Below are 16,739 nucleotides of genomic sequence, written 5' to 3'. Positions count from 1 at the left end.
CTATTATCGACAGCTTCGATGAACTGACAAAAGTTGTACAAAAAGAAGAAAAACGTCTGAGGAAACCAAGGAATATCTGAAATCAATAAATTCGGGAAGCAAACGCACCAGGAGAGATAATTCCCCTATACGCAGTGCAGTTGAGATAAAAAAGGGGATCTGAACTCTAATCGAATAAGCATATTAGAGCGATGAAGAGCATATGTCAAAGAATAGCTTGAGGGTGAGTCTTCGGTATTGTACTTAAGGTCCTCGAGGTTCATTGAAGTTCGTCGTTGGCATACATAATCGAGATTTTACAACAGGAAAATCAGCGAAATATCAGATATTCCTCTGGTGGGTTCTATGAGAGATCTTCGAAAACCAGCAGAAACTATACTACATTCTAATCGGGTCGTCTATGATAGCATAACTAAGGTTACGATATCTCAACTAAATTAATATAATTGACCAGGCTGAACACAATCATGACTTGCTTAAGGAAAATTTCACGGTACATATGCAACATTTCAAATTCTGGTCCCATTCTGATTAAATAATTCTTTCTCGAGGAAAACACTCACTTTTCCAATGCAAAAGTTTTATTCATCCGGGTTCGTCGTTTTGAAATCCATCCTGTCCGAGGCTCCTTCCATGGCTTCGTAACATCGGTTTTCCGTGCAGGGTTGTCAGCCCTACCCAACCCCCAACCTGGAGGACCAGTTAGTACATTTTGTCCCATTTTTAGGTGCGGGGGAGTCGCCTTCATATTTCTCCGTCTCCAGTTTTTCATAAAGAAAGAACTCCCAGCGATCACCACGTGGAGGTAGACATAGGGTTTGGTAGTAGAGCTGTTGGTGTTGGTTCAGCAGGCATTTCGCAGGTTTTATGCTCCATCGTGGGTACCAATTCAGGTTTCGCCCTGGGACCTATACTACCCTTTGACCCTTTTCATGACCGTCAGGTTGTGGTTAAAATCCAGCTCAATAGGTTACGGTGGGCGGGTCACTTAATCCGTATAGATGAGGATGATTCAGCCCAGAAAGGCTTTTAAGGGCAATATCTATGGTAGAAAAAGAAGACGAGGCAGACCCTGCCTAAGATGGAGCGATGGCGTGGGCCAGGACGCCAGACAGCTTTTAGGGATATCGAATTGGTGGACCTCGGCGCAAAACCGGGATGTCTGAAGTTCCTTATTAAGGCAGGCCTAGACCGGATATCGGTTGTTGCGCCGTTGATGATAATGATGAAATGCTTTTTTAGTTAATCGCATACTTCAACTTCAACTCTTCCGCAACAGATATTTTGTGAATTAAAATTGGCCGAAAAGTACTCTAGGAAACGAAATATCTGAGCCCAACTGTTGGGTTCCTTTACCTATAGCAAGACCGATTGTCTGCTGCCAGAAACGTACATATAGTTGGCCATAATGCCAGCAATAAAATAGTAACAACAAAAGAAATGAGATGCAAGGAGTTAAATAGCCTCCATATGACGGTGAAAATTAATGGATTTAAAGAGATAGTCAACTAGGAAAGGTTTAAGGCGGGGAATTCAAACCAAATAATTGAAATTGAATTTGATTGTGGTTTCCAATAAAGAGCAGAGAAATTAGGATTTTGAAGTAGAGGAAATTAAAAGAAAGCTATACCATAAGGAGAAAAAAAATCGAGACGAACTAGATGGCAAGTCTCAGATGTGGAAAGGAAGCCAAGATACACGAGGAAAGACACAAGGAAACCGTCAATTTTGGTAAAATTCGGAATCATAACTATAGGAATGACTTAATTTGTTAGGTACATTCTTGCTTTAAATGAGGAAAGAATTCCATACGATAAACAATATTTCAAGGGCACTTAACAAGCCATTCAAATTCGCAAATACCAATCAATTTAGATATTACTCACACTAACTACAACAAAAACAAAGGCCACTTACCTATCATAGTAATAATCCCTGCAAATAAAAACAAAAACAATATTTAGTTAGTGAACTGTAAAATATCCCGAAGAGAGTGTTTCATCGGGAAACCGTCAAAAGCACGAGGAAACTCAAACAATTTCCAAGCATTCAATGCCCCTTTGTCAGCTCCTTCTTCGCTCTTTTTCAAAATCCCTGAAGCCATCAACAATTGACTATGACAAGCACGCCCGAGACCAAAAGAGAATCATCAGAGACCAAATGTAAACAGATAAATATTGTGGGGGAGGAGAGCGCCAAGCTATGAGGGTGCAACGATGACGGGGTCCTTTCGCTAGAGAAAAACGACAAACAACAAACATACAAACAAACAGATTTAACCCCAGCGCAAATATTTATTCCGAATAAACTGATGAGGTACCAAGGGCGGAATATGACTGTGTGTATGGTTTAGGTTTCGCCGGGTTGTTGGTCAATTTACCCAGAGCCTGGGCAGCTGTTGTTGGGGGTGGGTTCACCTGTTTGTCCCACCAATCGCTTCAGCAAAGTATTTATTGTCAAATAAATGGATAAAGCAAAGCAAACCGGGAAATAGGATATAATTCTGTGACCGGTGAACAGGTGAGTGGACTTTGACCACAAAAGGGCTTTGAATGGGCTTTGGTAGGTTGTTTACATTGAAATTGAGTAATTTCCAGATTACTGAAATTAATTTGATATTTGATTCTATTATTGGCTACACGTCCTTGCGGTTTGGGGCTGTGTTATGAACAAAGATACAGTTCGTGTACTCTGTAAACATTCTGACACAATTTACAGGACAATATGGAGCTTTGCTTTGATCTATTGGACTAGGACTTGGAAATTGAAAAAAGATTTTATTATAATTTCTTTCCTCTGGAACAGTCATTGTGCGCTTGGGATATCAACCCCGATTTCCAAGATATTGTAAAGATACAAAGTTGAGACCAGCTCATGTTTACTGAATTGAAAATTCAACACACTTAATCAGAAATAGACATTCCAGCTAACTTAGTATCCTTTATCCGCTTTTTTTTATAAATTTTAAGCAAATATTCTTTGTAGATCTCAATTACACACATCCCCGAAATTATAAACATAACATTAGAAAAGATATTTATTCGGAATTATTCTCTTCTGGCGCCGGTTGTTTGTTGTCTACTGAAGTGTGTTATTGTAATTTTTCAAAAAAGTGGGCGTAAGGCCTTGAAAAACAGATGGATAATTCCAATTTCCATATAATTGTTAAAATTAATTGAATAAATAACCCGCAATGTATTACACATCAAACGAGGGCGATTATATTTTCCTCAAAACAACCAGGCATAATCAAAATTCATACATTTGAAACCACGACGTTGATGGTTTTCTTGTGTGTGTTTCCGCATCCCATGTGACATCACCAGACTTCACGTGCGGAGTTTTTTTACGCATTTACCGTCGACGGTCAATGATTGCAATGATTTTTCTCCACCATAAAATTTTGAATAATGCGCTGGGAGTGAAATTTCTTGTATACAGTCGTCTTCTCCCTCGACGATTACCTACCTTGCCGTGGTGAGGAAGCTCAGTAAGGAGGATTCTCCGGGAAACCAGAGGTGACATCTAAAACTAAGCGGTCATGGCAGCTAACTATGAAGAAACAAAAAAAAAAAACAAAAAAATTCAACAGCACTTTCATCATGACGATGCAACCCTGAGCTCTTCGATGGAGAACCTGAGTCTAGACTCAGATTCGCCGCTTATTCAAGTAGGAACCAACCCCGTTGGGACCCAGTCCTTAACGCACGAGCCAAAGCAGCCCTTTCAGCCAACACGTCTAACCCCGGGCTCCAATCGGCGCCACCTGCTGAGGCTAAAGTTTTACCTACGGGTAAACATCTGTTTCTGGGCAGCAAAAAAACATTCGAGCAAAAACGCCTTGAGGGAAACCGCTTCCGGGTAAACCGCTTTCGAGCAAACCACTTCCGGGCAAACCGCTTTCGGGCAAAGCACAACCCCCGGGATGTGTCAATATTGAAAGGAAAGGATCGTCTGGGGCATCTGTGGCTAAGAGCAAACCATAGCGGCAAAAGGTCTTCTGGCGATCCTTTCGGTTTAAATGGCCGTAAAGAAGGTTCAGCCGGCAAAGGCTAATTCTACATTTGCAGTTATCAAAGTTGACGGATGGGTTTTGTATGACGACACCAATCCTTCCGGTTACGATACAGAACAGTGTGAGCAGCTTTAGAGGAAACTTCTCCTAGCTGTAAGAACTGCGTCCTTGCAAGGGATTACACTACGCTTACAATTGGTTGGTGGTTACCGTAAAATGTTACTGCTCCTCCTTCAACGCTATGTGGGAAGGTGCACGACTACTCTCTGAAGACTCTGAAGAGGGTTTCCGAGCTACCATGGTTTAGAAAGTGCCTCGTTTAATTTCCAGAAGAGGAGCGTGGTAGTGGTGACGTTCTGGAACAACTTCGAGTCCAGAATAACCTCAACACCTTCACTTGGATGATACTAGGTAGCAAAGCAGAGGAAGAGCCGATAAGATGGGAACTTTCCTCATAATCGGCGTTCGTGAAACGGACATTAAGAAGATTCGGGAACAAACCGACTACTGGCTCTACTACAGGCTTGAGACCGTCACTTTAAAAGTGTCGATTCCTAAACCATCGAGGGGAATGTGCAGCTCACGGCGTCTTCATCTGAACCGTAGATGAGGCGCCAGATAAATTTGCAGCATCGTAAAGCGGCGACTGCACCTATCAGTTATCGAATCAATAGCTGCAAGACATGTACATACCTCATACAAGAACCATGGGTTTTTGGTGGCGAAATGAGAGGCTTAAACTTCCGAAATGCTGATTTGTTGTATATCAATGGAAGTGATAGACCCCGTTCCTGCACGGAGGTTTCAAAAAACCTCCCCAAGCTGTCTTGGTTGACGACGTATGAGATGACGACATCACAACGATCAAATTGACCATTGTTCTGCATATTTCCCTCATGATGTAGTCGAAATTCCTAGTGGAACATTCATTAGTACTAACCAATCTGTAAAAGCTAACCAAATATAAAAGTAAAGGCATGGGAATAATAGCAGGATGTGCTCCACCCTATATGCTGCGGAAGTTCCAACGTCAACGCGAGAGGATCGAGACTACTGGAGTAATCCTTCAATGTGCTCTGGCAAGAGGTTATCGACCTCACCGTTGCCTCGCCTGACATTGCGGGCTCTTGTCGGAGAGTGGAGAGTATTACCACGATATGACGCTGAGAGAAGCTTTTGAAGAGAGCTGCCCACTCACGGTGGCAAAGAAGGATAAAACATTATGGCGGAACTCGATTTTGGCAAAACAAAGGAGAACGACAAGGTACTCCTCAAGCGAGCAGTACAAAAAGACTCAAAACGGTCAAAATAAAAGCATAAAGTTGGCCAAACGATTATCATGGAAATGCTTGCGAAGAGACCAACTCTCTTTTCTTTTTAATTTATAGTGATGCCAAAGTTCAGGGGATGCCCTTTGATGGTATAAAGCGATGGCACAGCCTTGGCGAGGAGGAAAGAAGTTAGGGGCTGGAATGTGATGCACTCCTTGCCTAAACATCTGAATGTTGTTGTCAGACGGGAAAACAGAAGGTGGTAGTCTCTTTCACATTTGTATAGTTCGAGATAAGATTCGTGATATTTCACGGTGCATAGAGCACAGAGCATGGGGATGGGAGCGGCTACTTAGCCAGGTATTTTGTTTGAGAGAGGCTCTACAAGGGATAAGACCTGATATTTCCTGGGAACGGTACCCGTTATAATAATGATAGAGAGGAGAAAATTAGAGAGAGAGTTGCATTCGAGTCTAGGTCTAGCGTGAATCTTGAAGATCTGCGCTAGGTAGAATGGTGAAAAATATTTTTTGCAACGATTCAGAAACTCCAAACATTAATGGCATTTTTCGCAAATCCCGAAGATGTGGTCGCTCCAGCTGAGCTTACTAGAGATGTTAATACCCAGTATGTTGAGTGAGGGTGAGTCGAGAATACTCCCACCGTCGACAGGAATAGATTGTAAGGAGAGGGGGGTACATCGTTTTTTCGAAATGAGACGTCATTTGGTTTTAGGAGCATTGAAGTGAAGACGATTTGCTTTCACCCAAGCAAGAATAGACGATATATCCTCATTCAATGACTCAAACATGCGCTCCCGGTTAATTAGTTATGTCTCATCGCGGCGATTTGTAACGCGGCAAGACAGTATGGAATCGATGCGCTGTTAATCAGTTGGATCCTTCACCTGTTAGAGTGAAGAAATATTCCCATATTGGTCGGACAGAAGTCTACGGAGGCAGGGTGTCTTAGGAGTTGCCCACAGGGAGGGGTCCTCTCTCCTCTGTTATGGCTCCTGGTAATGGAGACCTTGCTATGGCTCCTAGAGAGCACAAAAGTCTTCACACAAGCTTTGGCGGACGATCTAGCCGTAATAATTACCGGTAAATTTGCGGGCACAATATATGATGACTGAATGCAACACTGCCTGTAATCCACAGTTGCTGGTGTACGCTGGGAAGACTGGACTAGCTATGGGCAAGCTACACGCTATCCACCTTAGTAGGGATCAAATATATAGAAGTACATGTCGGCTCCAAGTTAACGTCGAAGCACCATATCCAGGAGCAATGTCAAAAATTCTGCAAATTGCTCCGGTGCTGTAGGACTGTGATAGGTAAGATCTGGGAACTTTCCCCAAAACGGATTCATTAACATAGTAAAACCCATTTTGATCTATGTGTTTATCGTTTGGTGGCCAGAACTGAACTTTGCTAACAACAGGAAATTGCTGTCGCAGATTCAGAGGCTCGCGGGTTCAGGGCCAGCTTTTGGCATTCGTCCATCCACGGTCAAGTCTACTCTGAAGGGTGACATTGCATGGATTCACGCAGCCGAGTGGAAGAATTTAAACTCTTGCCGATAGGCAAAAATCCTTGTGAATCCTGATCCTGCGCCATTTTTCTTGTCCCTTAAGAAGTGGGACATGAAAGCCCTAGTAGGGCTTTTAAGGGGACACAGCTCCTTAAACTACCATATGGAAAAGATTGAGGTGGCGTTCAGCCAATATGAGGACGAGGAGGAAACGATCCTGCATTTTATATGCAGCCGCCCGGCCACCTGAAATCTAAAACGAAAACACCTTGAGAAGGTTTTCTTCAGTGAAGAATCTGTACCCTCCCTGCCTCTGCAGAATGTTTTTAGATTCGCGAAATCTTGCGAACGCCGTAGGCGGCAAGCCTAAATATTCTATACTACTTGGCACACTGACGGATTCCTTACAGCGGAGGGAGTGGGTGCCGGGGTCATTGGTCCAAGGAAAATGTACTTGGAGCCAATGAGTAGGTACACTAGCACATTCTGTACCTCCTTTAATTTCCAAAAGAACTACAGGAGGCAGAACTTTGCTATTCTCACCGATATCTAAGAAGCGATCAAGGCACTTAGGTCTAACTAGGTGAACTCTAACCTAGTGTGGGAATGCCTTGAGAGACTAAATATACTCGGCTCGTCCAACAAGGTCTGGAGACTCTGGGTTCGAGCGCGCCGTACCTGCCATCACCCGCAGCGGTCAGTAGAGCCTTCCAACGCTTCTGTTTATCAATCCGCGTCTACGATTCAGCAGCCGGGGGCCGACAACCTGCATAGCACCCAAGAAGAGAGCATTTTTGCTAGCGGCCCAATGTTCATCGATATTCCCATGCGGGTTACCCAGTAAATTTGTCGCTCGATGAGCAAGATAGCTCTCCCACTGTCGAGCGACAGCTGGGTCGTACAAGCCGGATACATGATATGCGAAATTTTGGTGATTCTTCACAGTCCCGAGCCTGGCTAGCACAGAATTGTGCGCGTGTCGACGGGACCCTTCAGTGGAGCTGCATTTAGTTGCTGGCAGACCTGCGTGGCCAATTTTGTCATAGGTTTTCGTTAAATTTTGGGGCATATTCACGCAGGTGGTCGACCCGGATTTGATAATCTTAATCCTTCCTAGCAGAAATTTTTCTCTTTTTTAATTTGAACAAAAAAACCCCGTTTACCAACGGCCTAAGTTTTCCGCAACACTTGTTCCTTCTTAAACTTGGAGTACCCATGTATACCCGATGCTTCAGATGAAAACCTATGAATGTCGTAGCAATGATAAGTGTCCTTGTTCCATTTTGTTTCCACTCGAAATAAAACATATAATGTCCCAAGTATTCACAACTCCAACCCCAATAGATGCCACAATGAAAAACGGCATCTTCCTTTTTTGCGAATAAGGGTTGCATAACAAAAAGTAGCGGAATACGACGGTTTCCGGATGACAATGTCCAAAGGGGAACTTACCAGTCATTTCCTGTTTTTGTAACGTTCTGTCGTTTTCGTCCAATTTGATGTGGTTTGGGCTCCGCAACCATGTTGACATCTGCAAAAGAGCAAGGCGAGAGAGCAAATTAGAAATTTTCTATATGACTGCAATCCTTGTATGGTGAATAGTGAGGTGTGGGTGAGGCATGAATCGGCTCTTTCGTTTCCATTCTTTCGCCCTTGATATATATTTTTTCTACTTTGCAATTTTGCTTTTTAATTTTGTGTTAGACTTGAATCCTTTGACATTCGGTGAATATCAGACAACTGCAGAAAATGGACGGCATCAGAAAGCAACAGACTAACTACCAGGAAGGGACCTTCTACATTTGAATTGTAGAATGCATGAATGAACGGCCAAGTTTTCAATTTCTAGACTGGGTTGCATGGTCAGATGATTACCGCACAAACAATGCCTGTCAAGGATGTTCCATGGCTGGTCAAAAGTTGCCGCACACAAGAGTAACGGGGCCGCAGGATGGAAACGTGGGCAGTGGTGTATAGTGGAAAGCGTAGTGACAATTGAATGACGGACAAAGTTTACTTATTGTCTAAGTTGATCGGATATAAAGCCAATACATGGCATACTATTGCTATAAGAGGGAAGATAGATAAAACTGTCAACTCAACATTTGAATTGAATGACATAAATCAATTTCTGTATCTTTTTTGAATAAATAATTCACAAAATACTGACTCTTTTTACGCTTCCACAATAATAAAACCATTTATCACTGGCCAAATATCGAACGGACTTAACAGCCTAGACTGGTGACATAAATGCGTTACTGTCAATGCTAACGAGTATTCCTCCTTGTGTCCTAAATAATAAAGGCCCATTCAAAAGGCTCCCCAAAGCGCCATTCAACAAAAACTTCATTTTTACCGGCAACTTTTAAAATATGGTTGTTCCCCTGTTTTGTCACACCTTTCAGTTAATTTGTCAAAATCAGCTCTCGGTATCGTGCTGAACTCTAACCAGAATGGAGCCACAATCCTGACCCGCGTTCCCTAAATGTTCATTTATCAACAGGACATCCAACATTAATTTTCACTTTTCAGAAAGTTTTCCCAAAAAACCCGAATTCAACCCACAAAATAAAGAAATCCTTGTTGTCTAGGAGTTGTCGAGATGTTCATCAACAAAACATTATCTGGTGAACCGCCAACATCACACTGCCATCTAGCTCCTTCATGAAAATTCCAAACAAAAAGGGACGCTCTTGTAAACGCCTTCTTTCTTTCCGAGCAAACAAGTCATTCATGCCAAGGACCATTGGGGGAGATGCCTACCTCATCCTCGTGCAACCTACCGAGAGTGGAAATCTGATCCAGAAACGGATATAAAAGAGAAGTTAGTTGACTGTACTAAAGAATTTATCCCTTTCAGGGAGTACTGTAGGGAGTCGCGGGAAGGACGCTGATGAACCTGTCGTGTTTAGTGACGAAAGTGGGCAACGGGGTGGCTCCGTTTAGTCATTCAACAGTTGGTAAAATCTCTCACGAATATTTTCTGGGTGTAAAGCATCTCCTTCGAATGGGACAAAATGTTGGTAAGTTTTCATTCAATTTCTTCGCTAAGTTTATGATGAGATGCAAAGTGCCGAGACCGAAATTTCTGAACGGGAAAATGATTAGAAGGAAAATGAAGAGGCAAAATCGTCGTCTTTGTATTGGGGGTAGGTCTCTCAGGTGAATGAATGACAGGCGAAAGGTTGGAAGGTGTGAGCGGTGACAAAATGATCAGGCATTAAATTTTAATCTAAACATTTGTCAGTTTAATCAGATAAAGGAGAAGACCACTAAAATTTTGTTGAAGGACATTTAGAAGATTAGCGTATGAATTGCAGCTTTTATAGCGGGAGAGACGAAAAGGAATCTTTGTTTTGATTGGAAGGAGCGACCTACCTCAGAGTCTTAGTCGGGTCTTGTGCCTTCAGACAGTGGAGTACAAATTATTCCATGGAAACAAATCCCTAGCGTCGTAGCGTTCTCCTAAATTTGATTTTTATCCTCATTTATTATCATCAAGAATGAATTGTTTTGGTCGATGGGAAGATCCGACTGAACTTTCGGAGGTTTAAACTACCATTAAATGTGAACAATTGTCAGAGCAGATATTTCAAGGATTAATCAATAAAACAATTTTTTATTGAGGAATCGAGTTCGTATGTTCGTTGTGATGACAATAACCAAAGCATAAACTAGGGTTCATTGGAACTTTCTAATTCTAAAAGAACACCCCTTCTATTACCGTTGTGTTGCCAGTATCAGCCTTTTTGACCTGTCAAGCCGGAGGAAGTCGCAGTTCCCGGCACTCACGAATTTTGTTAAGCCCATTGTACTTTTCCGCTTTTGTGAATTTGAGAACGTCTGCCAGGGCCAGAGAGTATGCAGATTTTTTACTAAAGGAAGCCTTTTTTGCGGCATGGTCATCTTCTCCTTTTCTCCACATTAACTAGATACAGCCGGGACCACAAGTTTTTTTCTTATGGTATTTTAATAAACAGTGGGTCCGTTAAAAGGCCCTTCAGGATTTGCATGCCCCCTTTCTTAAGGGATAGTAAAAATTCCGGTTTAGGAAGATTTTTCAACAATCGATAGGAATCAAAAATTTACCGACTCAGCTACGTGAACCCTTGTAATCTTCACCGTTCAGAGTAGACTTGATGGTTACCTAGTTGTCTGTCAAAGTTCAGGAGTGTTTTTTTCAGTCCTCCAACTTTGAGCAGAACTGGTTGTATTGGTGTCTAGTGATGATAACACTCCCTCGCTGTTGGAATAGATTCGATTGGTGGAACTGGTTTTTGAGGCAAACGTACTTATGCTACCGGTAAAATAGCAGAAATAGCCGCACTTCCCGCTGAGAACACCGTAAGCGCCAAAAAGGTGGCAGAAAGCAAAGCAAACTGGGATTCTTTATCCAAGCAATTTGCAGGGCCGAAAAAAAGAAGGCTAGGAAGGATGAAAGGCAATTACAAGCAAGAAACAAAAATGACAATGAAACGAAAAAGGACTAGACCGTCTTCTCTACTCGTTGAGCCGATAGAAGGCAAGACGTGCGAAAGTCCCCAGTAAAATCTGCTACAAGATGTAACCCAAAGACAATGGAGCAGAAGTGTCTTCCATTAGAAAAATGTAGTGTGGCGGAGCTCTTGTCGAATTAGGCCCAAATACAGCTGGCAAGAGCACGAGGCTACCGGGAGAGATTGCTCTTGTTTCTAGTCTAGAGCCTATATGCTCTCTAGAAATCCGAGATCAGGACAGCCTTACAAAAAGGTCGAAATAGAGACCATAAAGAGTGAACGTCCAGAGGTAACCAATGCCCGGATAGATTCACTTCTGCGAATGCTCGAGACCAAAAATTCGCTATGATGTAAGTCCAGGAGCAATAGGCGAGCGATTTCCTTAATAATGTTTGTATGGGTATTATGCAGGGTGCGAATAAGAGTAACCGCCATCATGTGCTACAGGTGTCTGGGCTATAGACGCAAGTCAGCAACTTGCAAGGGACTCGACAGGAAAACAGTATGCCACAAATCCGATCAGGTAAGTCACCAAGCGAATACCTGCAATAAAAGCAAAAATAGCATTCTCTGCAAGGATTGTTGCGCGTCTTGGAAAGTGTTGCACAGACTGCGGATCCGGCGCGTAATCCAATCTTTAAAGCAGAACTAGAAGCACTCACCAGTTGCTAGCGCAGTTCACTGTGGAGGTAAAAGCTGATCTAAAGCTAATCAACGAGTAATACCGGAAAAGGGACCTGGCTTCATGGCATCTCGACTTATCGGGTACCGCTGCCATCTGAGTTCGGGATGGCGTTGGACTTCGCGTACAGCCTAAGGCCGAGAGAATGACTTTGTTTGGATTCAATGTTTAGAGATAACGTTCTTTAGCATTTACCTGATACCGAATGAGAGTATGCCTAACTGTCGGCGGAGGATTGATTTTCTGAAGGACGCTGTTTCGGGTTCGAAGGAGTGAACCCTGGTAGGCGGTGCTTTGAATGCCAGGCCCTTCAATGGGGCATTCTTATCCAGACTCCAGGGGGAAGCGGGTCCTTGAAATGGCTGCGAAAACCGGGCTAGTAGTTTTAAACACCAATCCACGCCAACGTTTCGGCGCCCAGGCTGAGAGAGAGAAAAGCATCCCTGACACAATTTTGGCGTCGGAACCATTAGTGCCGTCGGTGAATAGGGTACGAGTCTTATAATATCACCAGTACATCGTATTCGAAGTGGTTGACGCTATTTGCCAGCTTGCACCAATCCGAACCCTGTATCTGGAACGTCGCGTGGGTGAACAAGAAAAAAACAGGCAGAGTCGCGCTGAAGGGCCCTTCGGGGGTTTGGTAGCGTTGCAACTGACACCGTGATAAACTCAGTTATTAACCTGATAACGGCAACGTGTGCGGCGTCCATGCCCTGGAGGAGCCCCAGCATTAGCAAGCCGTTTATGTACTGGTGGACGGCAGAAATTGCCAATTTACGGAAAGAGTGCCATTAGCTCCGCCATTTGGCACAAGGTGTACACGACAGCGCGGCGGCATGCTGCATAAAGGCATTGCATAGATCAGCAAATGAAGACTCCGCAGTGCGATAAATAAAAGAAAATTCGCGGTTGGGAGAACCTATTGAAGGAGGTGTATGAATACCTTGTGAGGACTACTAAGTAGAGACCAGGTACTGCATCATGAGGACATTATTCGGCACGGATTGATGTCAATAGCACGAAAAGCATCGAGGACTGCCCCCTTTTCACAACAGAAAAGCTCGAAATAGCAGTTCTCACAATGAAGAACATGGTATCCCGGTGGATATTTACAAACGGTTCTGCCGCTATCGGCAAGACGAATTGCACATTTTGTCCTATTTCCCGAGACCAACGCAGTAAAACAGTTCCGTAGTGGAACCTAGGACTGCAAAGGCTCAGGAAAACAACCGGCCTTCTGAATCGTGCTTGTAAGAATAATAAAAATGAAGACTGGCTAAACTTTTGCAACTCACAAGACTCTTCTGGGGCATATTTTGAAGAACTTGAAGGTAAAAGAGAGACTTCCAGGATAAGCAAAATACTTAATAAGGATGAGTCAGCCAAGTTGGACTCTCTTAGAAAATCGGCTGGTACTTTCACGAACTCCAAGTACACCACCTGGGAGAACAGATCTCAAAAGTGGGAGGAAGACCATTTGCGGTTTCTGCTAACCTTTCAAGACGAAGGTGTTGGAAGCGAAATTAGGACACTGCGAGAGTGGTTGTTACTAATGAAAACGCGAGAGCTGCTATACTATTCTTTGAACACTTCAAAGCACCTGGCATGGATGGCATCTATCCAGCGATGCTAGAGAGGGATATAGAGCATTTAGAGAAACTTCTAAGAAATATAATAATAATGTCTTACTGGTCTACGTGCTGTTGGCAGAAGGTTAAGGGAAAGATGACTATTCAAATCCAAAGACAAATCAGCTTGATATCATGGCAAAAGGTGAGTACGCGATGAGGCTGTTCGTACCAATTGAAAGGCCGTTTGACTATGCGCCCTTCCAAAAGCCCCGTGATGTCGTGAGAGAGCATGGTCTTGATGAAATTTTAATTAAATGGATCTATGCTAAAGCAGAGATTGCTGTACTGAAGTGAGTGTTGGTCAGTACTTAACAACGGAAGGGACGAAAGGCTGCACTCAAGGTGGTGTGTTATCGCCACTTTCACGGAGTATTTTTATTGACTCACTACTATGTGAACTACAAAATCTGCCAATACATATTCACACTTATGCGGATGACGTAGCTGTGCTAATTGTTGGTCGAGATCTCGGAACGTGTGTACAAATACACAACGCGCCGGTGATTTAATTGATAGGTGCTGTCTCAGGTATGGACTTTCAGTGATTCCAAATAATGGTATGGTATTATTTGTAAATTTCCCGCCCTTACGGTTGATGTGGCCACACTGACGCCGGTGGATGCTTTTCATTCAAGAGGGCTGTGGCAAACTCGTTCGACGTTTGCATCGAGAAATTGGCGTTTGGGTAGCTGGAACCACAGTTGGCTTACAAACCAGGCCACGATATGTACCAGCCAGCCGACCCAGAAAAACTTCTTTAGATAAAGGGTACGGCGATGTCTACCCGAATAGCAACAATAAGTCGACTTACAGTTTACGACCCTCTTAATGGACGCAATTTTCTAGTAAACTTGGGCGCAGAAGTCTTGACGAAGTGTGAGTGAGGGTGAGAGTTGAGGGGCAGGCGCATTACGATCTGTTGCGATAGAGGCCCTTTAATCACCTCAAAGTCGTTCCGGAATCTAGAAATCGGCTGAGCTATGTTTCCAGATTCAATACGATGGAATTACTCTGGGTGTACGGTCATTGCGGTGTAGAGGGAAATGAATTCTTGCCAGCAAGATAGGGTTCAATTTCTCCCATTCCCGGCCCGAAACCAACAATTAGGGTGGATTGGATAATGCTTCTGCCAAAAACTGGGAACAAGCTTCCCATAATGGCAGGTGGCTGAGCCTAAATGCTGCTAAACACACCACATTTTTCTATGGGAACCAAATAAATATGCGGCTAAGTTTACCGTGTCGGAAAGCCACTAATAGAAATCCAGCGATACATAAACGAATCCGGGATATTCCGTTAGACGGGGGAATCAAGTACAATGGACCACTAAGGTCAGAGACTTTGCCTCTCCCCCGCTTCAAACACAGACACACACACAGCCGGTCCTATAGGAGGGGACAGCTTTGTGACCATGCGAGGACCAAGCCATACAGGAATGTATGAGGCATTCCACAAGTGGGTTCGTTTGGGCAAAAATAAACGGCATACGCCTATAGCAGGTTAATACTTACTGGAAAGTGGGGTCCGGTTCGGTTGTGGATTTTTTGTCAGTTCTAGTGAAGAATATGACCAATATGACCTGCAACGACCGTGAACACTACATCCATAGTGATCACCAGGCAATAGCCTTTGACTAGAAGAGCAAGCCAAACGGTTGCAAATTTGCTCGTCTAAGAATGAGCAATGATTCATAGATGTTTCGTTGGACCAGGACACAATACCAGGTACACCCTCGACAAGAGCCCACCATATCATGGAGTGTATTGTGACGGCATGAGACTCATCGATGCCGAAACGTTATACTTTTCCCAGTAGAAGACCCAACAGCTGTTAGAATAGTGAATTTTCAGCGGCCCAGAGAGCAATGGGTAGGATTGACCAGGAAGTGAAGCAGCGAGCTTACAAGGAAGCCCAAAGAAGCTTGAAGATGACTATACAGCGAAGCAAGAGGAACTGCTTCAAGCAACTCTGCGCAGGGGCGGATATAGACCCATGGCGAAGCGTCTACAGGGTTGTGATTAGAAGATTTAGAGGTCAGGCAGCTCTATAAATGACATGACCCGATCTCACACTAAAAATAGTTCACAGTTTATTCCCTCAGGAGAGCACTAGTGGATATAGTATAAAGCAGTCTTTAAATCGAATCCCCGGCATTTTGGCCTTCCGCACGCCGGTCAACAGAATATTTCAGGTTTTTTTTTATGATTGCCCCATCTGGCCTCTCAGTGCCTCCTAAGTATTTAAACTCAGTTATAGTTCTGACCTCATGGTTGACAGTAGTCAACATAAGATGGTTGTATAATTGCGCCCAAAGTGGGGTTCGGGGATTGTCACTCTTGTGAATAGGACGAACAGCTTTCGCAGGCACCTTTTTTGAGATTGTTGAATTGAAATGGTAACAGTTTCTCCAGTTGTGTTTTTGGCTAGCTTCCACTTGCGTTTTTCCTTCTGGAGAATAAGGGCTTTAATGGAATTGTTGGTTCCTTGCCTTATTATCGCATAAGACTAATTTTCTTTCGTTGGGTTTTCTTGTTGGCTACGTCTTATCCTTTGGTTATAGGACACCTCCAAAGCGTGTAATTTCGCTTACCGTTTTTAGAGCTGTAGAATTCAGAAGGGTCGCCTGCATAAGTCTCTGGAATATGGACTATGTTAACAGGAGACCAGATTTTTAATCTGAGCTACCGGAACCTGGTTTTCTTTGCTTGTGTGTTGGGTTAGAGTTCATTCTTACAATCACTTATGGTGTACCGATAGATATTCTTCTCTTTTGCCAAGAGGAAGAAGCTAACTTAGGTTCTATTGACAGAGAAGATTCAATAAAAAAATGTCTTAAAAAACTAACTGTTCCTATATTCTATATGATTTTATCTTAACAGGAGGTAGCTCCAGGAACGTAAATCCATTTCAAGATTGTTCAACTAATTAATACAGATAAGTTCAAAATAATGGAGTCCATCATATATTGCTTCAGAGCTGGCATACAAAAGGCGCATCGTATTGATTTTCGCATTCACATGCTACGATGAACCACCTTTTCATTCCAATAATCAAAATTTTCTGGTATCCCTGCTAATCAAAACCCAGACAGTTTACTATCAACGC

The 16,739-nt window shown here is 43.3% G+C and overlaps 1 protein-coding gene across 2 annotated transcripts in view; it reads right to left on the bottom strand.

Annotated features, from left to right (window-relative positions):
• Positions 1–16,739, bottom strand: part of LOC119650318 — a 135,275-nt gene that overhangs the window by 23,601 nt on the left and 94,935 nt on the right. For both annotated transcript variants that reach the window (XM_038052973.1, XM_038052972.1), the window contains exons 5-6: positions 8,272–8,350; positions 1,918–1,935 (exon numbers count right to left, since the gene is read on the bottom strand). In XM_038052973.1, coding sequence (XP_037908901.1) covers positions 1,918–1,935; positions 8,272–8,350 — 97 coding nt within the window. The remainder of the gene's footprint in view (positions 1–1,917; positions 1,936–8,271; positions 8,351–16,739) is intronic.

The sequence above is a fragment of the Hermetia illucens genome, chromosome 2 (assembly GCF_905115235.1).
Source record: "Hermetia illucens chromosome 2, iHerIll2.2.curated.20191125, whole genome shotgun sequence".
NCBI lineage: Eukaryota > Metazoa > Arthropoda > Insecta > Diptera > Stratiomyidae > Hermetia > Hermetia illucens.
The sequence above is the reverse complement of the archived record's forward strand: the minus strand, read 5'-3'. Positions and strand labels throughout refer to the sequence as shown.